The sequence below is a fragment of the Strix aluco genome, chromosome 5 (assembly GCF_031877795.1).
Source record: "Strix aluco isolate bStrAlu1 chromosome 5, bStrAlu1.hap1, whole genome shotgun sequence".
Classification (NCBI taxonomy): Eukaryota; Metazoa; Chordata; class Aves; order Strigiformes; family Strigidae; genus Strix; species Strix aluco.
Genome location: NC_133935.1, coordinates 54,509,163 through 54,535,353, shown reverse-complemented (window position 1 = coordinate 54,535,353; position 26,191 = coordinate 54,509,163). Strand labels below are relative to the sequence as shown.

Below are 26,191 nucleotides of genomic sequence, written 5' to 3'. Positions count from 1 at the left end.
ACATCACATATGCCATTCCTTTTCCTTTCAGCTCTGCTTGAATACAGACTGTGGCCTTAAGGAACTTTGAGCAGACTTGCCTAAAACTCATGGAGGTGGAAATAAGCAAAACTCTGATGCAAAAGAATTATGCCATAATGATTTTTGGCTCTTGAGTATAAAAGACTTGTCAAAAAATTAGTTTGTCATTGCTTAACATATGTAATGAGGACCTGATATCTGGCATCTGTTCACAGAATCACAGAATGATTGAGGTTGGAAGGGACCTCTGGAGGTCATCAAGGTCATCAAGCAGAGCCACCTAGAGCAGGTTGCCCAGGACTGTGTCCAGACAGCTTTTGAATATCTCCAAGGATGGAGACTCCATGGCCCCCTTGTCCTCTGTGTTGCACAAGTGACCCTGGCCAGACCACCTGAACACTTACATCTTGGTTCCTGTGGGTGTGAGAGAGTAAGTGAATGAGATGATTGGGAAAAGGACTGTGAGGGGGTAAAGCCAATTTACTTAAGAGATTTTGTAAAATAATGTCACCTTCTCCTTCCATGGAGTCTCATACTGAGTTTTTTACACTAACATCTTAGCAGAAAGGAAAGCACAGACAGTGTTACATGCTGGAAGGCTGAAAGACCTGGGTTTGGGTACTCTGGACAAGAAAAGCTTCAGAGGCATTAAGGTGATAATTTGCCATATGCAATATGTTATTATTAAATAGCTGTTCTCATGGATGCTGGGAGAAGGACAAGAAGAAAACAGCTTTGATTGCTGCAAAATCATTTTGGCTGTGTATCAACAGGAGTGAAACTCTGGCAAGACCTTACCTGGGGACCTCATGGACTCCTCACCGGAGACTGTGAAGCACATGACCGGCAAATATTTGGCATGAATGTCTGGATACGTTCAAACCTGTCTTACTGCTGGGGGCTGGACAAGACTAGCGATCGACAGCATATTTCTGATGTTCAGTGCCAGATTCATCGTCAAAGGCCCTGTGACTCAGAGACCCTCGTGCCAGCCCAGATCCATGTCAGAGTCTTGGTGCCTGTGCCAAAGTTTTGTAACCGCTGGACTAAACAATCCCTTTTAGTCTCTCTTCCTGAACTATGTTGTCATTGTTGCTATGAAACCCTTACCCATGGAAGCAATTTTTCCACCGGCTCCACAGACTTTTGCTCTGTTTCTCACTACCAGGAATGTTAAAATATTTTTATTTCTTCTTCAATAAAATTGAAAACAGACATGCTTGAACTGGGGTGGAAAAATAATTTGGTTTAGCCTAACTTTTTCATTTCAGCTGACTTTTGAAAAACTCTGTCAGCTAGAGGTTACACAACCGCAGTTCTTTGAGCAGATATTTTGTTATTACCCGTCTGACAAAGAGATGGCAGCAGGGTGGTGCTGTTGCGTTTTTCTCTCAATTTGCTATGGTTTTTAAATATCTGATTTTCAGGAGTAACAAAACCTAGCTTTTGAAGCTTTGGTGCTTTATCAAAAGTACAATGGAAACATTTGCATCAGGTATAAAGTTAAAAAACAAATAGCTATGCATTTTCAAAAAAAGTTTTATGGGAATTTTAGACACAGTATTTCTGCTGCCTTTTCAGATAACTTCAAAACTTGGGTCTGAACTAATCCGTGACATTAAACATTCAGGTATTGAAGGCTGAATGAAGCCTACAAAACCATCATGTTCTGCAATTGCTGGGAGAAATCTTACAGTGAGAACAGGACTGAAGAGGTAGATCCTCTACCTGTATTTTTAGTAGGATCAAGTTAAAAAAACCACATTTTGTATAGCCTGTTTTTGAAATGCTGCTCTTTTGTACACTTTTTTTTTTTTTTTACTTTGCAGCTTTTTGATTACATCTTCATTCATGAAATGTGAAAATGGGAAGTACGTAACCAAGGTAACAATGATGTCCCTGGTGCGTATCGAAGAGTACACAAATCTCATATCACAGTCCTAAACCAAAGTTGTACCTTGTCTGTAACAATCCCTGCTCTCCTCCTATCATTTACAAAATAAGATCTCACCAGCAGGACCACATTTTGGAGGACCCACAAGGAAGGAGGCAGTTAAATATTACATAATACAGGTATAGAAATATATAGGTATATATAAAAAGATGTCACTGAAACTGTCTGCTGGACACATTGAAACCATGCAGTGTCTGCGGCTGAGTCAGCCTGGAGCAAACACTCCTGCTTGGGGTAATGTGCTCTCTCCTTGTAACCTCACTATGTGTAAAACCTGACAAGTGGTGATGAGGGTGAGTAAGGCAGATGCTGAGATGGTCAGAGGCAGACTGGCTGTGTCACAGGGCAGCACACCAGATTTCTAACTTGGGACACAAGAAAACGCATCTTACCCTGCATCATTACCCCTTACTGGGTTACCCCTTACTGGGTATCTCCCCATCATATTCTGTGAGGCTTTCTTTATCTAACAGAGTGAGAAAAATGCTCAGGGTCAGATGATGCAGATAACACTCGTTTGCTAATACCAGTGCTGGCATCAATAAGGTATTTTCTGTTCTGATGATTTCACTTATACTCCTGCAGACCACTTCTCTCTTCAAGCAATCAGTGAGAGGGGGTCTTTGCTAAGCAGCGTTCTTCCAAAACTTCCCAATTAAATTTCTCAACTCATTTTTGTCTGAAATTGCTTGCACTTAGACTTGCTGTAATGCCAGGCCCTACTGTGACTCTAAACCACAGCTGCTTGACAACAGATAACCATACTAGCAGGCGACAAGCTTATCTGACAAATGGCTTTTCATCCAGATTCTTGTTTGTACACTTTAGACATCTTGGGTCCTGTGGGCCATTTTGGTATCAGCAATAGACTAGAGATTGAAAATAGATTGCTTATAGGGTATTTAATGCTTTATGCAGACAAAAAAGAGGTTATCTTGCTCTTTTCTTCTTATCTTCTCCTTTCCCCAAACAGGACTCCCCTGTTTCTTCAATCCATTTTTCCAGTATTATTTCCATTTCTTCCCACGATTCAAGCTCAGTCCAGTTCCTCCCTGGGCACTCCTCCAGAAGCCTTTCAGTTTTAGGAACCATCCACTTTCCTCCTGGAACCAATACATGTGAGTAGATTGGTATATTGCTGAGCACGCAAATCCCGTTTTATGACCACTTCTGCCTTCACAGCATTTCTGCATAGTGACAATTCTTCATTCCTTGTGTTACAAAATTCTCCTAGTTTGTATCTATAGACTAAAATGGACATGAGGACAACCTCTCACTTGTGAAACAGTCAACTGAGTTGAATACCTCAGTGTAGCTCCAAAGATGGGCTGTTTATTCAGTTCTTGAGCCTTCCCTCTCCAACTTCTGTGACCTTCTCCAAATAACTCTCCCAATACTTACCGGTTTAAGATTTTTTAAGCATGTGGGCTTTACATTTTCAGAAGTATTTAGCAATGGTGTGTTCTTCAATGCTTGGGTGCATAATTTGACATACTTTAAGAAGACCCAGGGGTTTCACTCCCGACCCAGTTTTCAAAGGTTAAACATATGGACGAAACCAGAGAAATCTCTGTAAAATCTTTATCCTGGGTCCTGTCGGAAAATTGTTCCCTAATTAGTTTTAAGATGGCGCTTGGTCAGTTTATGGTATGATCATGAATATGAACTCTGTGATACAGCCAACTGCAAAAAACAGAACAAACCACACAATGATTAATATAATGTTTTCCCAGCTTCCCCTTTTAATAATTCAGGACGCTATTAACGAAGTACGTCAATGTGGCTGCTTGCAGAGCACGGCTTTGTTCATGCTCTCTGCCTCTCTCTGCCCAAAGGTCAGGAGGTGCCTTCTCCCCGCTCCGGCAGCTCCCGCAAGTCTCCCGCTAGAAGCTGATAACGATGCGGGGACTACGGAGCTGCACCGCCGCCGGCCCCGGAGCCCACCTCCAGCCCATCTCTCCCGGGGTGCGCCGGGTCCGGGCGGGTGCTGGGCAAGGCTGGAGCAACAGGCGGGGCTGTGCCCGCCAGCCCGGCGCCCAGCCCGCCCGGCCCGGGGCGGACCCGCCGCCGCCGCCCCGCCCCCGGGGCAGGGAGGGCTCGGGGCGGTCTCGCCTCCCCGGCGGCGGCGGGAGAGCGGCTGCGGGGTGCGGGGGGGCCGCAACTTGGGGAAGATGAATGCGGAGAACCAAGATGTGCTGCTGGATCTGGAAGGGGAGGAGGAGGGAGAAGAGGAAGAGGAAGGTGATGATGATGATGATGGGGAGACCGGTGAGTAGGGGGCTGGCGCGGGGAGGGTCCCCCCGGGACAGCGGGGGAAGCCCCCAGGGGACGTTCCTCGCGGAGCCGGTGTCGCGGGTGGGGAGGGCACCTGCTGGCGCCGCGCCCCGGGGGGCTGGCGGGCAGGGTGCTTCCACCGCAGCTCGCCTCCTCCTGCCACAACTTCTGATGCTTTTCCCGTGGAAAATACGCGACCCCTTTGTCCGCGCTGCGGTGTGTGCCAGGCGGGGCTTCCCCGTGAAGCAGCGGCGCCGCCGCGCTCCCCGCCGCCGCAGCACCGGCCCCGGCGAGTTTCCAGAGAGGCACCAAAAACTTTACCTGCTCCTGCCTCCCCCGGCAGGGAAACGCGCCAGGCGGCGCAGAAGCAGCGCTCGGCAGCGAGCGCGGTGCTGGAGACCTTTGGGGTCCCGGGGATCTCCCAGCACGGGCGCAGCCGGAGCCGGGCTGCCGCGCTCCCCTGGAAAATAGAATAACGGAAAATATTTCCCCTGGAAAACACAACGCCGCCGGCTCCGCACGGCCCCGGCCCGGCAGCGGCCCCCGGCCGAGCCCTGCGGCTGCCACCAGCTCCGGGGGACAGCGGCCAGCTCGCCTCGCCCTGCCCCGCGGGAGTGCCTTAGTTTGACAGCCAAGGAAAGGAGGGGGGAAATGACCCCAAAAAACCCAAACCAAAAAACGTAGGGGGGAAAACTGGCAAAGTATAGAAAGATAGTAATTTTCCTGGAAAAAAAAGAAAAAAACATACTGTATCTGCAGACAGTAAAACGACCAGAGAGTTTTAAATTCAAAGACAGCGTATGTTAGCCTCGTCCCAACAGCAGCCACCCAGGAAAATGACATTTGTACTTACTGTGGGAATGAGTTCTATTAAAGTGTTTCCAGAAAACAGCCCAAAAGGGACTGGTTCTCAGCTGGTTCAGACTGAAGGGGTCTATTCATTTCACTAAGAGACACAGATTTACTTCGGTTCAGAAGCTGGTTTCAGCTGCAGTGCCCCAGATAATTCTGAAGTCTTTTATTTCTACTGAACTGGTTAAAATGAATCTAACAAACAAGGAATGCAGACAAATGTCAGTTAGACAAGCAAGTAGAAGACAGATTTGTATATACAAATTTTATCAAATAAAAAGTTTCCTGCTCATTATTGTTGATCAAAAGGTTGTGAATGTTTTTACTGAGAAGTACAGAATTCTGGTAATTTTTTAATACCAGGACTACATTTGTAAAAAGTCCTAGTGACATTAACTCTAATACTCTTGTTGCCTCTAAATACTAATCCTTAATAATGGCCAGTACAGTTTGCATCATTTATTCAGTTAGCTCACTCCAAAAGTGTATAAAGTTTGAGCCTCACCCAATGTCTGTGGAAATCAGGCAATGTCTTTCCTCCAACATTCCTAGCCTTTGTTTCAGATGCTGTGGGAGTATCCCTTGCTTTACAGTAAAAGTCCAAAGACAAATTCAGTTTTTCCTTATGAAGCAAGGCAGAGGAATTGTTTGACTCCACTCCACGAATTAAAGGGTGGATCAGCAATGCAATGTATTAATCAACACATGCCTTCTTCTTTCCATTCTTCACCCCAGAGAACAACTAAATTGTTTCCTACTCATGAGTCTCTATCAAATTGGAGGTTAGTTCAGCTCCCAGAGCCAGCAAATCATGAGCTGCATGTTCTGCTTGCAGGATACAGCAGTTTAGAAAAACACATGTTATGTGGCAAAACTGACTAAAAATTGAGCAGTGGTGATTTCATGGGTTGTTACGCAAAGCCTGTTATGCAGTGCCCAGCTCTGTCACGTTTGTTGGTCTGCATTGCAAAATGCATGCATAACAGTCTCGAGGTTTTTACGTTAGGTATAATTACAGGAGAGCTATTTTATTAGTCTGAGAAACTTGTAAATCATCCATTTACCTCCAGTTTTATTGTACTACTTACATCTGCATTTTTTTCCTGAGAAAGCCATCCCTGCTTTAGTAAGCAAGCAGGACTTCTGAACTCTTTCCAGTACTATTCAAGATCAATCCCAAGTGTTTATAGCTCATCAGGAAAGCATTAATATAGCATTAATATCAAAGTTTGTAGTCATGGCACATAAAGGGAGTGCTCTGATTCATATTGGCATACAGTTGGTTTTGGTTATCCACACTGATGACTAGCAAACCACCCATGTCAGAAGCAGACTTAGGCAGAACTCCAAAGAAAGAGTTGGGCTCATGAGTCCCAATCCACAGGAAGGTACCACAGCCATGCTGCCGGCCATACATAGCTTTGAAGTGGATTGTTTCAGACTTGTGCTTAAGGAAGAAAGTCTTGTCCTAAGGTTAGGCCTTCTTGACAAGTTGAAATGCTTTTTTTCCAGGGCTTAAAGATGGACAACTTTTTCTTTTGGAGTCACACTGTTTTCAAGAGGATTGTTACATTAGTGGCATGAATTTGTTTCTGAGATATCTTGTTACCAGGCAGAAATGGTGGGAATGACACTGACCTGCGGTTGTCACAGCATTTAAAATTCTCCAAACCCATTATTTTCTGCCTAGAAACTGTCAGACAGTTCCACACGCTGTAAAGTTTTTCTTTCCCTGGTGCCAAACCTCATGCCATATCTAAATTAGTTCGCTTGTGCCTGGGGATTTACAGAATATCTGAGTGTGCTTTCCAGAAAAATTAACTTCTGCAGACAATATCCAGGGGCATCCACTCTGACTAACCATCCTGCACAAAATACTTTTCTCTTCGTTGGGATACATTAGCATCTTGCTCACTCTTTGTTGTCTTGATTTTGCTCAAATATATCTCCTAGTTGTTCCTTGAGCCCTGAGTGTACAATACCTTCACTGCTGCTGTAGTCATCAAGCCATCCTTTATAGATGACCAAGAAATGGATGTTCATATATTAACCTTTTTCTTGTCACACAGTGTGCTGATGAGGATTCCAGCTCTTTTATCTGAAAAGGATTTCATGCTGTTGTTCAGCACACGTTTTTAACCAACCACAATAAAAATGCACAACAGTACTGGCTTATTCAAACAACATTATTTGTGGAGCCGCAGCCTAAAATAACCAGTTTTGTGCAGCCCCCTGTACAACTGGAACCCTGTCCTAAGAGGTGATGTAATCCAAATGGTGAAGAGCAGGCATAGCTATTCTTCACCTCATTACTTCTGCTCGCTGTTCTGTTCTCTGCTTGTGTCCTAATGGCATATACTGAATTTTATCAAATTGCCTGCCTAGAGCTTCTATTTTTTCCTATTCAACAGCTTCATTAACTTGACCCTGCAATGACCCTACATATGACTTCTCATATGACCCTACAAATATTATTGATAACATGTACTGTACTCCAGTATGAATGTACAGTATACTAACAGTGTCCTACAAATTAGTCCAGTGTTTGTCTTCATGATCCTGTGAAATGGTCAGTTCTCTATAGAAGTCTTCTAAAGGCGATGGAAAGTCTGAACAGTTAGATTCCTTGATTGAAAAGTGTGGCTTTGTCCTGCAATTTATTAACTGTAATCCCCGCACTGTGGGAAATTTAAAAGTTGTCTACTTGGCAGTAGGTACAGGGATCAGATCTGGTAATTTTATAATATGCAAGGCTTTATAAGCAGATTCTTTGAAAAAAATGTAGTGCTGTTTCCGAAAGGGTAATGTCTTGCTTTTCAGTCTACTTGCAGTAATGAGTAAGACTACCCCAGTCCACTGTTACCACACCTGGTTTTCGTCCCTTTTTCTTCTCTGCCTTGTAATCAGCCTAAAAATTATTGGGGCACATTTCAGTGACCCACCGTCCTGAAGAAGACTGTGGGATGGCTATGTCTGATGAGCTGAGAGTCAAGAATTTCTGCTCCCCAATTCGGTGCTCCATTTGTGACACTGTTCTTGTATGTGTGCATCTGTGAGACGAGGAAGAGGAGCAAGCAGGAATGTAAACACATGGTCTCATTTATTCTGTTTGCTATTGAGGCAGCAAGAGACTCTTCATGGTGAACTGGGACTTGAACAGGTCCAGGAAACACTGGCCTGTAATACTGGTCAGAATTTAAACATCCTTTCATGCCTTCATGTCCTTCCTCTTATAACTGTTACCCTGATGGTTTACCTACATTTCTTCCTCTCTTCTTACTTCAGTAATTTTATTTTCCAACTTTCCCCCCACTTCACTTTCACCGAATCCAAGCCATGTGGGAGTAACAGCCTTGTCACTGAGTATGGTTGCATTTGAACAGTACACTGCTGATACCACTCACTTTTTAATTGTGATTCTATGATTTTTCTACAAAACTACTAAATAACAAATAGTGAGAGTATAAATATTTAACTACAATCTAATTACAGTTTTGCAGCTATTTGTAATTCATAAACTCTGGAGGAGATCAGAGTATTTCAAGGATCAGGCAGCAATTTAGCAAACTGATAAACTTCACATATTTACCTTTTTAAAGTTTTTCTACTATTCCAGAATTTCCAGTTGTCCACTAAAAACTTCCTGTAATTTGAAAGTATTCTTTGTTCCTATATTTTGGATTTAGCTGTACTGAACATATGAGTGCTCTTTATAGATAAGCCTACAATCTGTAGGAAGACTTGTTATCTGCCATTGCATCAACTTGTGCCATTTGCACAACTTTTATAGTAACCGTTTTGTTTCTTTTCCGGGTATTAAGTCATTAATTTTATGTTGGATATTTATCACAGGTCATTCCTTAAAGTTTTTCCTCTATTTACATAACCCGCAAGTTCTTTTAAAAGGAAAAATATGCTGTGCACGTTTATGCTCAACGTCTTGGATTTTTTAAATGACTGCTCAAGCATTATCATTTGTAAAAAAGAAAACTTATTAAAATAGGTATGTATGAACCAGCCAGGCTTTTGTTACATGGTACAGAACTCCAGTAGTACCATAGTGTTACAGTTATTAAAAGTAATTCAATCAAAAACTCGCAAAAAATGTCCTAGTATCAGCTGATTTGCAGTTTATGCAGTATATCAAATTGCAGGTAGAGAGCGTGAATTTCAGGAGACCACAGATAGGGAAGGGGTGATGCATGCATGCCATAACAGACATCGTGTTTTCACACAAATGGATCTTTCAAAAGTCATTAGAGAAGAATTATGAATAAGATCTGTTACTATATGCATGGAAAGTTCAATAAAGTTGTTACCATTTAAATCACCTCATCCTAGTATTTCTTGGTACCTGCCATTTCCTAGGAAATGATGGGTTGCATGCTGTGGAATAAAGGTCTAGTTTGCCACGAGACATGTGGCAAACCCCAAGGGGGAACTGATACTAAACCAGATGTTTTCTGCTGTGGTAAAGAAAAAAAAACAACAAAAAAAACCAAACACAAGGGTGCTTTTGTATGAGAGCAATTACCTGTCATAAATTAAATAGTCTTTGGAATGCCTTCCGGCTTATCCCTTATAAAGAACAAAGGATTTTTTTTTTTTATTGTTTAGGGTTTTTTTTAGTTTGAGATAATAAAGCCAAATAAAGAAGCATTAGTCTAAGTTTAGGATTAACTGGAATAGGTCAGGAAAAAGAGTTCCTCATTTTTGTGCTTTATAAATAATGCACAAATAATAAAACTAACTATCTTGTGCTTGACATGCAAAGATCTTTTAAAAAGGTGCTGCAGGCCTTAAGCATATGGAGCTGCTGCAGTTGTGTGTTTAACAAGATCGTGCGGGGTGTGCAGTTTAACAGGGTGTGAATGTCAAGGAGGAGGGCACTGAAGAATGGTGCCATGGGTTGGATTGTGGATTGTTCTTATATTCAGGAAACAAAGGTGGGGATAGAAATACTATGCAAGTGCTGAGCTCTATATCCTAACGAATAGAAAAAATCAAGTTGCTTTTGCTGGACTGTCACTATTGCTACTGTGTGTGGCCCTGGCATGATCCTTTCTAACAGATCCTTCTGAAGTTTTGCTCTATATCTGTTATTAAACTGACATTTGATTGATATTTTTAATAAAAAATTTTAAAAAATATTCACCAAGACATGAGCCTAATGTAACTTTTTAGGGGATTTTGATTCAAATCCAGGCTCACTGTGCATGTAGGTGGAACAGTTTTCCCACTGAAGAGCATACGTGTTCATCTTCTGCACTGGTCACGATGAGAGTCCACTAGGACATTGTTAACATTTTGTGTTAGTGTTCAGGTCTGATGAATCTGGAAGTTGAAACGAAAGCCGTAGGCCATAATGTCACAAACATGTCAAGCCAGCACACATTGGCTTGGCTACCAAAAGACGTATTCCCTCCACAACCACCTTACAGCATCAGCTTAAGTCTTCATGGAATTTTGGCCTTATTTGTCATTGGGGTATATCAGTGGCAGCATGATAGGAATGCAAAGCTGTAAAGAAGGACACTGGACCCTTTATCTTCTTATTGCCAGTGTCTGTGGGAAATGAAAACTGGCAGTCATGCAAATCATCATCAAACAATAGATTTTGTTTGATAGTCAGCCTAAGAATGCAAACATCTGAGCACTGAATCCTTTGTCTTCTCCACCTCTCACACTTTACTCAGGTGTCCCACATCTCTCTGAAGGCTTTGTGACAGGAGGAGTGTCTTGATTGCTTTTTGAGGAATTATACAGGCATCTGAAATATATTTTTGCTTGATTCAGTGGAATTATCTCTAACTGTTGTTCTCACCTATCCCAGACTCAAGTGTTTGATAACAACAGTAGACATGTAGGCATGGTTCCCTGCATGGACTTCAGAAGTGTGATCCTGAAGCATTATTACAGCTAATTAAAAAAAAAGTCCTTAACCTCAAGGTGGCCTGATTTAATCTTTGAGCAGGCCCCACTCCTCTGCAGGATTCAAAATCACTCCCCAACTTCATTACGTACACATGGGATACCTTCCCCAAGGAAGTCAAGAGGTGTGCTCAGGCCCCACGTTTGTATATACATGGTTTCTACTCTGCCTGTGAGAAGATAACTCACCTAACGCAATTGTTGATTTATCAGGGATGGACTGCTGAGTGGCAAAGGGCGAGGAAAGGAGAAGACTTGCTCTTTCATTAGCATCGGGCAGGCTGGCACATACTCTTCCATCGCATGACACCATCAAACAGGACTATAATCCCTTTTTCCCATTTCTATACTGCATCCATGTCAGAGCAGCTTCCTCTTCACAAGTCTTTCAGTACCAAACCTTTTCAATATAGATGGTCTGTGTCCTATGCAGCAATTGACCTTTTGAAGGGCATAATATTACTGAATGCAAAACAGGCATAGCCTAGATAGTTTTGCTAATGGAAATAGCCATATTAATAAAATGTGTGTGTTATGTTTGTAAAAGGGTAAGATTTGGACCAGCATAGACCCCATTAGCAGGAAGAACCAGCAAGATCAAATGGTTTTGGAAAGAGACCACATTTAAACATCTTTAATGAATACTACATTCAGATTGGAAAATTAACAAAAATACACGAAAACACAAACTGAACTTTAAGCAGTGTAGTTACAAGTCTGCTGGAGCATAAACATTCTTTAATTCATTTTATGCCTCATGTGGTAGAAACTGCAGCTTAGTTTCAAAATATTGTATAATGACTGAATAAGATTGAACCCTTCAATTTAGTGTTTGCATTAAATAATTTCCAACTAAACCACTAATCATCAATATTCTTTAGACATAACTGAAAATCGAAGTTTTGTAGGAACTGCCACCAATAGCAGATTTTGCTTTGCTTTTATAGTTTCCCTTCCTTTCAGTTTTTTATTGATGGATTTCCCCTGACCCCATTAATCTGGTTAGTCAGGTTCCCCAGCATTTTTTAGATGTAATTTATCATGGGACATTAAATATTTGCATAGGAGACTGCTTACAGTACAGTCATCAGAATGAGCTGCTGTGCCAGTGTTTTTCTGAAGGAAACAGCCACCACCTCTGTTCTGTTAAAGTGTTGTTTGAGAGCAGTTGCTGCAGCAGGCTAAATGTCTGATAGCTTGAGTGTCCATGGTATGTTTCTGTCCTGTGGGCTTCTAGCTTGGTTGGATCTTTTGTAAGGCATCTGACTTTCACAGTGTCTACAGGAAGATCTTGGTTCTTGCTCCACTGCTGCAGCAGAGACCTGTGACCTGTCCCTCGAATGTTACTACTTAGGGAAATTACAGACAGGTGACACATCTTCACTGGGTAGGGAAGAGAATTTGGAATGAAGAGTGGGAGTGAAGCGCTTGTGTTGAGATGCATTGTCTCCTATGCTGTGGTGGTGCTAATGTATTTTGGTCAGGGGAAGGGGATGAGATTAGTGACTTCAGTGGGGGAAAGTTTGTGGGTTCTTTTCTTCCTTTGTGGGAGGAATATTTAACTAGAAAATGTTATCTGGATTGCAACTCAGGGTGGAAAGTGTGAGAGATCATTATAAAATGTTGTCGATGTAGCAACCCTGCTAAAGATGCTGGTACAGATATTAATAATCCAAGGACATACTTCTGTGATCTGGCACAGTGGAGGAGTTGAAGATCCATGTCCTGCCTGTGGAGAAGCTGGGGTCTGTGCTGGCAGTGGAGGGAGCCTGAGATAAGCACCAAAGACTTGAATTTAGATCAGTGGAGAGACTTCTGTAGCATAGACCCAGGTCTTGACTGAAGGGTCTGGTAAAATAAGAATTGTTGAAGAGATGGAAAGAGTAAGGAGATGGAAGTAAGGGCAAAACATCTGTTGAGACCTGGGTACAGAATAAGAAAAAAGTAAGTAAAAGGGAAAGAGGAAGAACTCTTGACAGTATTCATAAAGGTAAACCTGATCAGCACAGCTATTCACCTGTTTATCTCGTCAGGAACTAAGCAGTGGCATAAAGATTCTTCCAAGTCAGTTCATCAGGAAAATAAGTTACAGCAAGGGACTAAGGTAATATAACTGTGGGTGCAGTGAATTGAAATAATTAATCTGTGGTGTTTTCATGCATGTTTTTAATATATAGGAAAAATCACAATGTATTCACAGGTAATTTATCCAGCGGGGAAAAAAAAGGCTATCTTTATACCATTAATTATTTGCAAAAAATTTCCACTGCTCTAGGTTTGGCACTGCAGTTAGAGATAATAACATTTAATAAAACAAGGCTGAGATGATAATCCAGAGGGCTCTAGCATTGCCAGAGAATTTTATTAATTTTTTGTGCAACATTAGTAAAATTATCAGTGTTCTCTTTCTATGTGTTTTTTCCTTAAGTAGTCTAATGGATTTTTTTATAGGCATTAATGAACAAGGATGAGGTCAAACAATGCACACTTTACCCTTGTGAGCAGTCCTATTGACTAGAGTGGGAATAGCATTATTTTTGTAAATGCTATTCATAGTAGAAAATGCAGAACTAGTCCCTAATGAAGGAAATATCTTTATTAAATCTTTCATCATCTCTGTATATACTGATTTATTCTAGGAAAAATAATTACATTCATTTAATTATTCTGCTGTCTATAAAAGACAAGAAGGAATTTGCACAAAAGCACAGTTTAATCTATAAACTGATGGCTGTGCTTAAGACAAACAGCCCAGCAAAAACTCCTACAATATTTGGTAAGACTTAAACATGTAATGTATTATTTAAAAAAAAAAAAAAAAAAAAAAAAAAAAGAAGAAGAAATCAATATGACCTGAAGAATAAATGAGTCAATGCTGGATTTCTTTTTAACTTGTTCCTTCCTGATAGTAAAGAGAGAAAAAACTTCAAGGGTGATGCAGTCTGGCCAAATAGAGCTTCAGATATTTTTATAAGTTTATTGGTGTTTGCAAGAAGAGCAAAGCTCTCTTTTAGCCCTCTTATTCACGGAAGAAGGTGTTTTTAGGTAGAAGTTGGTTATTAAGCTGCAACTGTTAGAAAAAAATTCTGAAGAGTCCTTCAGTTGCTAAAACTATGAAGTATTTCCTGATTAGGAAACAAAAGTATACAGTTTATTTCTAAACTCTGGATCCAACATTGGGAATGCTTACAGATGTGAGCCTTTTCACCTACACACACAGAGTAGCTCAAAAATGCCTGTAGGTTTTGACTTTAAACTTAGTATTTTCATAGTCAAAGTAATTAAAAGTATCTTTTTGGGACCCTCCTGTAAACACACTGTATAACAGCTGAGTGTAGGAAATACTTTAAAGCAAACATGCTGAGAAACTTATTACAGAATTTCAAATATATCTCCTTCGAGACATGTAAATTTAATAGCAATGGGTATAATTTTACAAACATGTTTCAAACTTAAGATTTCTAATTAGATAGCTCATTGATCCATAGGCATTGAAGTCTAACCAAACAGCGATCTGCAATTACAATTTGGTTAATCATTTCACTTCCCAATGAAAAAGCTCCACAACTGCCTGGAGGCTTGGCATTAGTGAGGAACACCATGGGATCAGCTTGGCTGCTGAAAAAGCTATGTTTGTAGCTTGGGGCAACTTCTGTGCATGGGCTGCCCTCCTGTAAAACGTACTGAAGGCAGGGTACACTTGTTCCCCTTGTAGTTGGGCAGTAATTTTGACAGTATGCTTGGGGTTGATCTTGGCAAGTCTGTCTCATGGCAAAAGTGGCTTGTTTTCTTTGTTTCCTACCTAAAGACAGCTGATTTTGGTTAGTTGTTCTGGCATTAAAAAAAAAAAAAAAAAGCACTTGCATTATTTTAAGCAACGAAGAAAACCCCTTCAGATTCAAGAAGACGCTCAGGGACTGGCAGAAGTCCAGGGGCATTTGTGCAATGATGTGCTTCAGCGGTGAAGTAGGTATAAAAACGGCTTATCATACTCTTGACCAGAAGGTTAATTCTACAGTCCTCACGAAAGTGTTAGGTCACAGTCCTGCAGCAAATCAGCCTTCAGAGATATGCATGTTTATTAGACCAGGTTCTGGGCATGCCTGTGATCTGGGCACGGAAGGTACAGTACTTATACAAAAAGGATAAACAGCTTGCACTGCTTATTTATTTTATCCTTTGTACCTCTTAACATATTAGCAATATTGTGATTTAACGGAGCTGATTTAAGTCAGATCTCACTAACAACTCCTCTGAAATTTCTTGGGGAAATAAAACACATAAAAACAACGACATTTTATGATGTTTGGACCCAAGTAGTGTAGTGCTTCTGATAGTTGTTACATTGCCACAATTTCACATACTCCTTTCAGCCCACGGTAGGAATCCTGATTTTTACAGGATTACCTGCAGCTTGCTCCTATACATACTCACCCAACAGCATAAAAATTCTGAGGTAGCAGGCTGCTGCTCATCTCTGCTCACCAGTCCGTGTAGGGACATATTACAAGCCAAACATTACACAAACATGAGAACAATCCTTTTAAGTGGAACCATCAGCATCCATAAAGTTATTTAAGTGTGTAAATGTTGCAGTCTCAGCCCCCAGAGACTGTATATTGCTGTTCAGAGTGGGGTTTTTTCAGCATTGGTTTTTTTTCAGTGGTTTATCTTTCAAAGCTATTCGTGATGGCAGCATAAATACCTGTCTAAACAACAGTACTCCATTTATCAGTTGTGACTGATGTATCCTGGTCTTTCTTTTTTTCTTTGTTTCCTCTGAGTTTAATTACATGTTTTGGGGATAGATGTTTATCTTGCACTTTAAGATAAGACCAAATGTGTCCATCAGAGGAGTTTTTGCATCTCTCTTTAACCAAGTAACAAGCGATAGAACAAGAGGTAATGGCCTCAAGTTGCGCCAGGGAAGGTTTAGGCTAGATATAAGGAAGCATTTCATTACAGAACCCGACGTTAGGCGTTGGAATGGGCTGCCCAGGGAGGTGGTGGAGTCCCCATCCCTGAAGGTGTTTAAGAGTAGGGTCGACATAGCACTGAGGGATATGGTGTAGTTGGGAACTCTTAATTTTGGGTTGATGGTTGGACTGAATGATCTTCAAGGTCTTTTCCAACCTAGACAATTCTGTGATTCTGTGATTCTCTGAATCTCTGCGTCTCACTGAACAAACCCAGTGGCTGTTCTCCTCAACAGGATGTTCCTAAGAAAAAGTCTTTCAGTTCTTTTTCATCTCTTTCACTATTTACTTCACCATTTTATTGTGTCACCTTTAGAGTCAGTGATTATCTTGGCCTTTGGAGTGCAAAGTTTGACTCTGTATGAGCAGATATGGCTCTTGCTGAAGAGAAATATCACTCGGAAGTGACAAAGGTGTTCTCAGGGTCTAAACTGCACAGCCAAAGTGCCAACCTGCAGCAAACAGGGAGAGGAGTCGTGTGGTCATTTCATGTTTCAGGATTGCTCCACTTTGCAGATACTAAACTAAACCAAAGTTTGTGACTTTAGAAAGGTGACCACTGAAATCCTAGCTGTGTGAGTTCAGCAGGAACATACCCCATCAGTGCTATGTGCAGCAGGGACTGATACAGGAAGCACTTACAACCTTTCAGGTTTTGTCTGTGTAGAATGCAGGTCAAAAATATGACAGTAAGTAAGATTAAAAAGCTTTCCTTTTACGTGGTCGGACAGCTTTCTAACTGTGCTAATGTAGGGAACTGAAGTCTGCAGAAGTGAGAAAATGTATGTTTGATATTAAAAAAATTCCATGCAGTCTAGTGAGCAAAGTTTACTTTCAGGGAGGTTGAAATGTTGATTTATACGTGTTGCTGGGGAGCAGCACTGCGCTTTTTCTTTTTGTCTCTGAAAGTATATGAGTAGAATTTTCCACTTCTCTTTTTTTAACTGAATGTGATTGCTTCATTTCATAATACAAGGGAAACAAAAGTGCCAGTACTTTTCTAAATGTGGGTTTTTCCATATTTGTGGACCCTTGTCTAACATATCCCCTTGACAGAGACAATAAGTCAGGCAAGCCAAATCTCAGCTAAAGGTTTTGGTCTCAAATGCATATCCCTGGTTTTTAGAATGTACCTTGCTATTGGAATCAGTGGAGATGTTTTGCATTGTTCATTCCAGGCATTAACAGTAGTTTTTCAGTAACAAAAATATGGCTTGGAATTTAGCTGTCCCACTTTAAATATTCCTCAAATGTGTGATATTTTTGGTTTTTATTAAAGGCTCAGAGGTGAGGCCACCAGAGAGGCCCCTCATAGTCCCCTCAGTGTGTGACTACATTAAAGAGTGTCTGGCACAACTAACACTGTCACCTATTTGATGTTTCTTTTTGGTGTTTGCTACTCCTGAAGCCCTCTTCTCCTCCTCCTTCTCCATCCCACCTCCACCATGTGAAGGGAGAGCAGAATGTAATGTTTTCACTGTTCTAGCAGAAGATTCTGAGATCAGTTCATGTGCTGCAACATCTCCATCAACCTGTTACTCTAAGGCCTTTCAAGAAAACTAATAATCAGTTAGAAGGGCTGAGTGCTAAATCCCTCCAAAATTAGTTTGCATTTAAACTTATAGCTCTAAACATAATGGCACTGTGAGTTTTGGTTTATAAATACAGGTAGGTCTAAAAAAATGTATAGAGAAAGTGGATATTGGTGTGTCTTTGGATTCTTCTGTTTCTGTATGTTTGCTTGCAGCATTTCTTTCATAGCTTGTGTGGTTCTTCAGTGAGTTATAAACAAGTATATCCTTATGTCAAGTTACTGATTTGTGAAGGCCATACTTAAGATAAAGTGTAAAGAGAAGATTTTCTTGATGGATTTACTGGACCCTGATTTGTTATCTGTTTTAAGAGACCTCCTTGATTTCATTCTATCAGGCTGCAGTTTAGTAATATCTTTGGAATGGAGAAGTTTATTTGCCTTCCGCCAGAAGTTGGAGTTGACACAAGAAGTAGGAGGTGAGATTCTCTGGTTTGTGTTACAGGGATCAGACTGGATGACCTCATTGGTACCTTCTTGTGTTACAGTCTGTGAGCTGGATTCACACATTTCAAAAGGTCATTTTTCTTCCCTGCCATGCAAAAAATTGAATCTGCAGGAAAGCCACTCTGGTCTCCTCTTAAAAATAAAACAAAACTCAGCATAGCCAATATCAAGGGATTATGACTAGCCTCCTAACAGCCCATCACACTTTCTTTTTCCCTACAGTTATAATGAGACGTGTAAGCAATCTTACCCAAGCTTAAATGAAAAACAACTCTGTAGAGGCTGCTTGGTTTTTTTCTTTAATCTGAAAACTGGTTTTTTTACATCCTCTCATTTGTACTGTTTTGAAGAAATGGGGAATCTCAGTGGAAATGAGTTTGTGAAGAGGGGTATGTCTGGGTCCCTTGGCACTGTTTGGTTTCATGAAGATCTGCAATGTGGTATGAAATGAGCAAGTCCCATGGTTATTCCTGTGTTACTGCCATCTGATATGTTCATAACATTGTAAAACAGTTTAGCAGGACTCTGTAGACACCGAAGTAAAATCTCTTTCCATGCTTTCCAAAGCAAAGCTTGCTCCTCCCCTTTTGTGGGCTTTTTTTAAGATTTTGTGGAATTACACTGTGGTATAGGTGAGACAGGAGGAAAACAAAAGAATTTCTGTTTGGCTTTTTACTTCTCATTATTCTTGCTGTTTGGTTTTGTTATAGCTGAACAATACCTAAGATTCAAAACCAGTCATTTTTCATCAGCCTCATTAGTGTATAGCCCTGAATTCTTCTTGCTTTCTCCTGAGATAAGCTATGAAAATACCTATTTTCCACATTTTATGCTACCTGCCAATCAAAAGGAGACTTGTACTTTAAAATTCATCTGCATTCTTTCCTGATGAGTTGTTAGACTGAATATACTCACTGTGGGATGGCTAATCTTCTAGGAAGGTGCCACAATTGTTAGAGAAGTCTAGAAATGACACTTTATTCCACACTATCATATGCTTACTTTAGTGGGTCTAAAGCTGTGTCCACTGTTCCCAATCTGAAAGACATATTCACAAAGGTGGTGGGTGACCATGCTGAAATATGAAGTATGACATAACCCAAGGAGTGATCCCTCTATATATGTTGCTTATAAGCACAAATATATCTAGATACTCAATACATTATTAACATCATTGCACAATCAAGAACTCAAAAAGCTCTTGCTATCCGTGTGCAACACTGTTGATGCTTTTCCTTGGCTATCTATAGTGTCTGCCTCAGAGTGTGTAGTAATACGTAATATATCTGAGAAGATTTCTATTGTGCCACTTCATGGAGTGGAGGAGAATCAAAACTTACTGGTCCTCACTCTTCCCAGTGCAAAGAAGTGTAAGAAAGTTGCAGGTTCAAAAGGTGTAGAGAGAAATTAATTAATTAAAAAGCTATAAAATGATCTAAAAAAAAAGATACTGCTTCTGTCTGATCATATACCACAGGAGTTTCACTGCCTCCATGCCCTCATCTTACACTTCAGAACACTGAATGGTGGTTTTGGCCCAGAGCGGCATTGGTTACTCTTGGGGACAGTAGGCTGGGCTAGGTGGACCACTGAGATAATCCATAAGCACATTCTTGTGTTCTTACGTGCCCTTGTTCTTCTTTAGCTGTGCACACACTGTTTCTTAAAAGTCACTGACCTTGTGCAAAACTGGTGAAGAGCCTTACAGTCAAAAAGCAAGGCAAGAACATGGACAGAAGACAGACTATAGGTCAAAGACTCCATTATAACATAAAGTTGAGGACTGGGAGCAGGCGATCTGTCCAAGGACAAAAGCCAGGAGCTAGCTCTAAGGCCAGGAGCTAGCTCTAAGGCCTGCAGCTGAATCACCACAGGTGAGTGGTGAATTTTCTTCTTACACCTCATAGTAAGGACAAGCCACCAGTCAGGCTCACAAGCGAGATCACAGCTCACCCATCCAACAAGAGGCTGATTGCAGCCAAAGGTGCGCTCTGACGGTGTCATTACCTTAGAAAGCTAGTAGATTACCACCCTGCATTGGCTTGCTCTGGTAAATGTGCAATGCCTGATCTGTGCATTCACGTCACCTAAAGCTGGGGGGTCTTTACCAGTGACTGAAATGACCATGACCTTCAGTACAGCATTCTTTCTCCAAAGAAATCCAGTTTTCCATCCTTGTCTTGTAAGAGAACTGTAATGACTGTTGAGATCTTACCTCCTCCTACTTCCAGGTTCTCAAAGTCCAGGGAAAAATGTTTGTGATCACTCTGGAGTTTGTTTTTATTGCCTTCCTATTTTCCAGATGTGTTTGTGTATAAGTTTCTCAAGTTGGTATTTTCACATGCATCTATTTTTTTCCTTCAGTTGTATAGTCGACTTTCCAATGCCAGGCAGAGACAGCATATTCTTATTTTCCATCAGTCTGCCCACATTACTAGAAAGCTGCATGCACTCATGCATCCTTCTTGTTAATACCTCTTTTTCCAGAAAGTAATTTAGAAACCTCTGTGTCTTCAAAGCCACAGCTGTTTGGCATGAAGCTGTCAGACCTTGCCCAGCTGTAGTGGCTGGGCATCATGAATTGTCAGCAGAAACCAGAACTTTTTATTCATAGTGATTGTAATCAGCTAAAACACACTGGGTTTTTTTTCCATCATGGTCCTGAATTTACACTAATTGCATTATTCTGAACTGACTTTTAAAACTTAATAAATTTGATATGCGAGTTGCTAAGAAGTGTCCATAGTTGTTATGATTTCTTTTCTTAAACTGCATTTTTAAATTACTCATCAGCAGTGCAGAGTGCTCCTACACATGGACAGCTAATCAAATTGTCTGTTTAGGTGAAATTCTAGACTTTCAGCAAAGTTTCCTCAGGCCAAACTGCAGTAGTAATTGTTCCATCACTTCAGCTCAAGGGAATCTCTCAAATGATTCAGATATAATTTCATTCTAAACTGACTTTATAATTAAATAATACAGTATAGCCAACAGTAATCTTTCTCCATATTTAAATGCAAATATTACTGGTTACCAACAGGAGCCATAGCATCACTAATTGGCTGTGGCTAATTATATATTATGTCTGAAAAATGTTAACATTAAGGTTACAAAGTCAAGGACTTAGAAGTTGGGCAATGTGAGCATTAACGTTGCCCAGGCAACTTCAATTTCCCTGCCATTTGTTTGCATGCATGTTACAGTTTTAAATTACACACTCACTGTTCTTTTTTTCCTTTAAGTCCACTGGCTCATTCAGTAAACTGGTAGTAATTGCAGATTTCTTTTTGTCTTCCTCATTAAGAGCATGGCTCCAAGCCTTGTTTAACTCAAATTATCCAAGCCTCTCACAACATACATTTTCATTCCTTTCCTCCTCTGTGTTTCTGTGGTGCTTTTACCACATCTGAGCGTTATATCCAACAGGAATGAGAGTGTCAGGTTGCCTAACTCTCTTTTTAGGGAGAACTGGAGTTTCAGGAATCCAGACCCCATGATAGGTATGCAGGCTGCTGAAGTGATAAGATGTGGGGAATGTGAAACATTTCTGAATGGGTTGTGCGAAGACAAGACGCTGAACAGAGACACCCACATACCACTAGCAGGCCTCCCTAGAACATGTCTACTGCAGGGCTGTGAGAAAACTCGTCATTTTCAGCCACTTTTGTACAATCAGGTCTTAACACCATTCTGGGTTTATGTTGATAAACTCACTGCATTTCACACAAAGTTATCCAAAATATGTTCACCAATCACAGAAGCTTTGGAACTGATTTTTCAGAAATAAGAGCATTTCCCAATCTTGCTATTCCAAGTACTGCACCATATTTCTCTAGCTAACTTCATGACAAATGCCTAGCTCTGCTGTAAAAGTGCTGAGCTTTCCAGCTGTAACACCCTGGGCAGTTAGCTTGAAAACTGTGCTGTGGAAAGCTGGGCAAAACTTTGTTCAAGTAGCTTGCTCAGCATCACGTGTATTAGATCCCGAAGCTAGGGCATAGGCCACTTCTCTAAGGCCTCACGCAAATTCTTTGACAATCAGATAATCTTTCTTCCTTTCAATCTTCCTATAGTCTCTATATCCTATCCATGTTCTGCAAAAACAAGTTAAAGGTCTAGACAGACAAGTTCTTTTCCTTGGCCAAACCTGGAGTCATCCTCATTGCAGACCCATCTTGTATACAAAAGGAGGTAGGGTCCTCAAGAAAAAAGAGTAACAATTTGGGCTTTATATTGAAAAATTACTTACTTTGCTTTAAAATCCACCAGCATCTCCTGTGCTAGATCAAGTGGTATTGCTGTGTACCTTTTACCTTTTACGTAGTAAGAACCACTTTTGAAATGGGAAGACTGACATCTACTCCCTTCCTTTGTCTTCTTTAAAATAAGCGTCAGTGATGACAGACAGTCTTGAACCAGCACTATTTCAGTGTTTGTGAGTTTGAGTTTGGAGTCTCATTGATCTGCTCACTTGCCACGTTTGGCTGTAAATTTCTATTTTTTTGAAGAGCCCTGAAAACCATATTCTACGAAGTAGAGCAGTATTAACCAAAGTGGAACAACTGAAGTTAGTGATTTCATTTACAGGTCATAATAAGTAGTAACCTGTATAGAGTTTTCAATCATGTTTTGAATTTGTATTTTAAAGGCTTTCTAAGAGAAAAGAGGTTTTTCTTGTTGATTGGTAGAGCAGCTAAGACAGTAAACCCGTTGTGTTCTGCTGAGTAATGACATTGCTGAGGGCACCACAGGGGCTACCCCCCATCCCAGTCCCTGGTGACCCCCAGAGGAAATGTCCGCAGTGCATGACAGTGAGGCAGGTGGCTCCTGTTAGCCAGCAACTGCACAGCTGTGTTTTTGGTTTGTACTTCTGGACCTGAATGTTTTGGTTACTCCCAAATCCTGTTTTAGGTGCCTACAACCCTTCTTTAACTCCATAGACACACATTCATTTCAGCAAGTGTATAGCAGAATGCACACTTACTCTGATTTTTAATTTGTTGTTGAATGACTTCTCTCTTATCTACTAGATAATAACTATTTACTCTGAACTTGTATTTAGATGCATCTTGTTAGTAGAGTTAATTAACCGTAGAGAAAAACAACGTGCCAACATGTTTATTAGCTATCTTAAATATGCTGTATACTTAAGAAGAAAGTACATTCATAAAACATTTTGCATTTAAAATAATCTATTAAGCAAAGGAAACATTAACTGTAGTTAATGAAATTGATGGATTGATTAATGAAATTGAGGGATTAATTCTGGTCACTAAGGACCATACACTGTGTTTGATATAATTTGGCATAAAAACTGTCAATCTGCTCGGACACTTTTGAATACCCCAGCAGGAATTTATCTGTAACTTTATATGCCTAACACCTTCTGCAAATCTGTCCTAAGACCCTCTGGGTTTTTACAATTAGTGGATCTCATATTCTGCCACCTGGATTTTATTTACTGCAAGAGAAAAACAGCAGTCTGGTCTTCTTGATCCCCTTTTCAGAGTTAAACAGATTATTCCAAGAAAAGAAAATTTTCTCTCAATTTACTAACAAAACTAAAAATCAAAGTTGTCTGTAAACTGCTGCTGGATTCAGTGACCCAGCTGATCCCTTATGTCTTATGTTCTGAATGTGACCAAAGTAGTTATTTTTCTTCATCCTAGAAACCAAGAACTTGCATTTTTGATAGCAGAAATGACAATGTTTGCACTACTATTAAAAATTAAAGAAATAAGGTATATATGTATGTGTGCCTCAGTTTGTAACAATGTGATATAAGTTGAATCAATCATGAAACAGGCTCATGTGGCAGTCAACATTACAACAGTTTTCTACCTGACTCCATATACAATTAAAACAAAACAGCCCTTAATTAAAAAACTTAAGAAGGATCATTTGTTGCATCATTTTAATATATTTAAATTACTTAATAGATTATAAGAAAGTGTTTGTGGCAAAGAGAGAATAATTCAAGCCTATATTCCAACATGAGGTTAATGTCTGAAGATTACCACTCTGAAGCCTTCTGACTTAATCAGTTTATTACATTATTTTGTATTCTGACAAAGCTAGCTAGCTGTTTGACATGTATGCATTCAGTGTACAACCAAAAACTATACCATATATTGTTTAAAATTATAGCAGGTAGGTGTGTTAATACATTCTAAACCCAAAAAATGTTTCTATATCTATATATGGCCTATTGATGGATGAGAGCCAAAATAATTCTTTGTGACAACCATTTCAGCTGAAGGTGGGTAAATTGTTTAGCTTCAGAAAAAGCATTTAGAATAGTCTAATTAGCAACTGAATTTCAGCAGTGATTTACAGTCAACTGGTGTCTGATGTGCAGACTGGATGCAGACAGGTTGGTTCTGGCGTACATTGCAGCAGTGAAAACCAGGAGCCAGCATTTGCATTTCAGTGGATTACTCTGGATTCACAGAATTGTAACTAAAAAGCCATTAGCCCGGTGTTTGTTTTTGAAACTGAAGTTGGGGCTATTCCAGGTCTCACTGAAATGCTTCAGGATTTTTGCCACAGTTTTTGGGCAAGTGTCCCACTTTGAGCTCTGAACACATAAGAACTGTTTGACGATTTGGTTACTGAGCCCCTTAAACCTTCCAATTCAGTGCCTCTTAAATATGTAGGCACTGCTATCAGCAGAATCATTTCAACAAAGTCTAATTTCTTGTTCTATAGCCGCCTGCTAATTACTTTATTATGTTTGGTGAGCTATCCTGACTCTGAGATGGCTGTTTCAGGACATGGGGTGTTACACTAGCAATACTCTGTATTGTATTTCCAACTGAGTGTTTTCCTGTTTAGGGTTAGTCATGAAAGAATATTTATTTTTGAAAGTCATACCACATGTTCCCAATTCTTTGTTTGCACAGCTGTAAGAGAAGATAACTTAATGGAAAGAATAGTCTTGCAAACAAGAAAGAATCATCTTCCAAGACAGCCATTTCAGTTCCTTTGTGATCCAACAGCATCTGTAGCTTCATATTGGGTATGCTTGGGCATCTGAAATTAAAATCAATGTTTTTCTTATTATGTGGCATAGATTAGGTTTTGGGTTGATGATACTTGCTGATCTGCTCTATGTGAGTGCACAAAGAATGTAACTTATTTGCAGCTTTGGAAAGCCATTTTGATATTACTAGTTGTCATCAGTTTTCTCATGTGCTGTAAGACTGCAGATGACCATAAGAAGAGAACAAGATTTTCACATGGAAGGCAGATATCTAGATCTCTTATTAACTGTAAATAATATGTAATAAAGTATAGTTTACAATAAAAATAATTCAATTTCACTTCAGATACATAACTTTTCAGAAAGTGAAGACTATGGCATTTAGTAGCATGCATTCTTCAAATAGGGTCTACAGGTATGAAATAAAACTAATTTAAACACATACCAATCAAATAACTGAACTTAATAAATGCAAGCCAGTAGAATGAGGTGAAACCATTGATAATTTGTGATCATAATGACTGCCCTCATATGTGAGTGAAGAAAAGACTGTATCCCAGAAAAGAGCTAATCTGGAAAAGTCACTTCAACCCAGACAGACCCTTAACCATCCCGATAATAATGTCTCCACCTAGCAAGGAGCAAGGTAAAAAGATCAGACTACATTTTGGCAGATTACCCTAAGACATCCTTAACTCTTTGTGTTTTTTCATTTATTCTGTGAAGTGAAAGAAATTAGGTTAACATATCATCCTAGCTAAGGAGGATTTTGGGGTTTTTTTTTATTTAAAATTGTTTAGGTGATGAAATGCTACTATTTTCTATATGGCTTGATATATAAGGAACAAGATCATCAATGATATTTTACCTTTGAAACGGATATTTTTAACAAAGGAAGTAGCTCAAGGAACTTAATGGCCTTGATTATTTTTGTTTTGGAGCTATGGATCTCATTGTCTCTTTTCTTCCTTTCATTAATATATTTAAAAAGGAAAATATATATTCTTGCTTTTTCAACTCCTAAATAGTTTCTTAGCTCTGAGAGTACTCCTATACAATGAATTGAACATACGAAATAAACTACAATAAATAAATATTCTGCACTAGCAAAAGAGATTGTGGCTGTCAAAAAACAGTATATCAGTCCAACAGTTTCTGTTTCC

General features: G+C 40.1%; 1 protein-coding gene across 5 annotated transcripts in view; it reads left to right on the top strand.

Moving 5' to 3' along the window:
- Window positions 1-4,104: 4,104 nt before the first annotated feature.
- Window positions 4,105-26,191, top strand: part of ANO6 (anoctamin 6) — a 79,675-nt gene continuing 57,588 nt past the window's right edge. For all 5 annotated transcript variants that reach the window (XR_012623600.1, XR_012623599.1, XM_074827402.1 and 2 more), the window contains exon 1: window positions 4,105-4,243. Coding sequence is in view for 3 of the 5 variants with exons in the window: in XM_074827402.1 (XP_074683503.1) it covers window positions 4,147-4,243 (97 nt within the window). In the remaining 2 variants the exon portion in view is untranslated. The remainder of the gene's footprint in view (window positions 4,244-26,191) is intronic.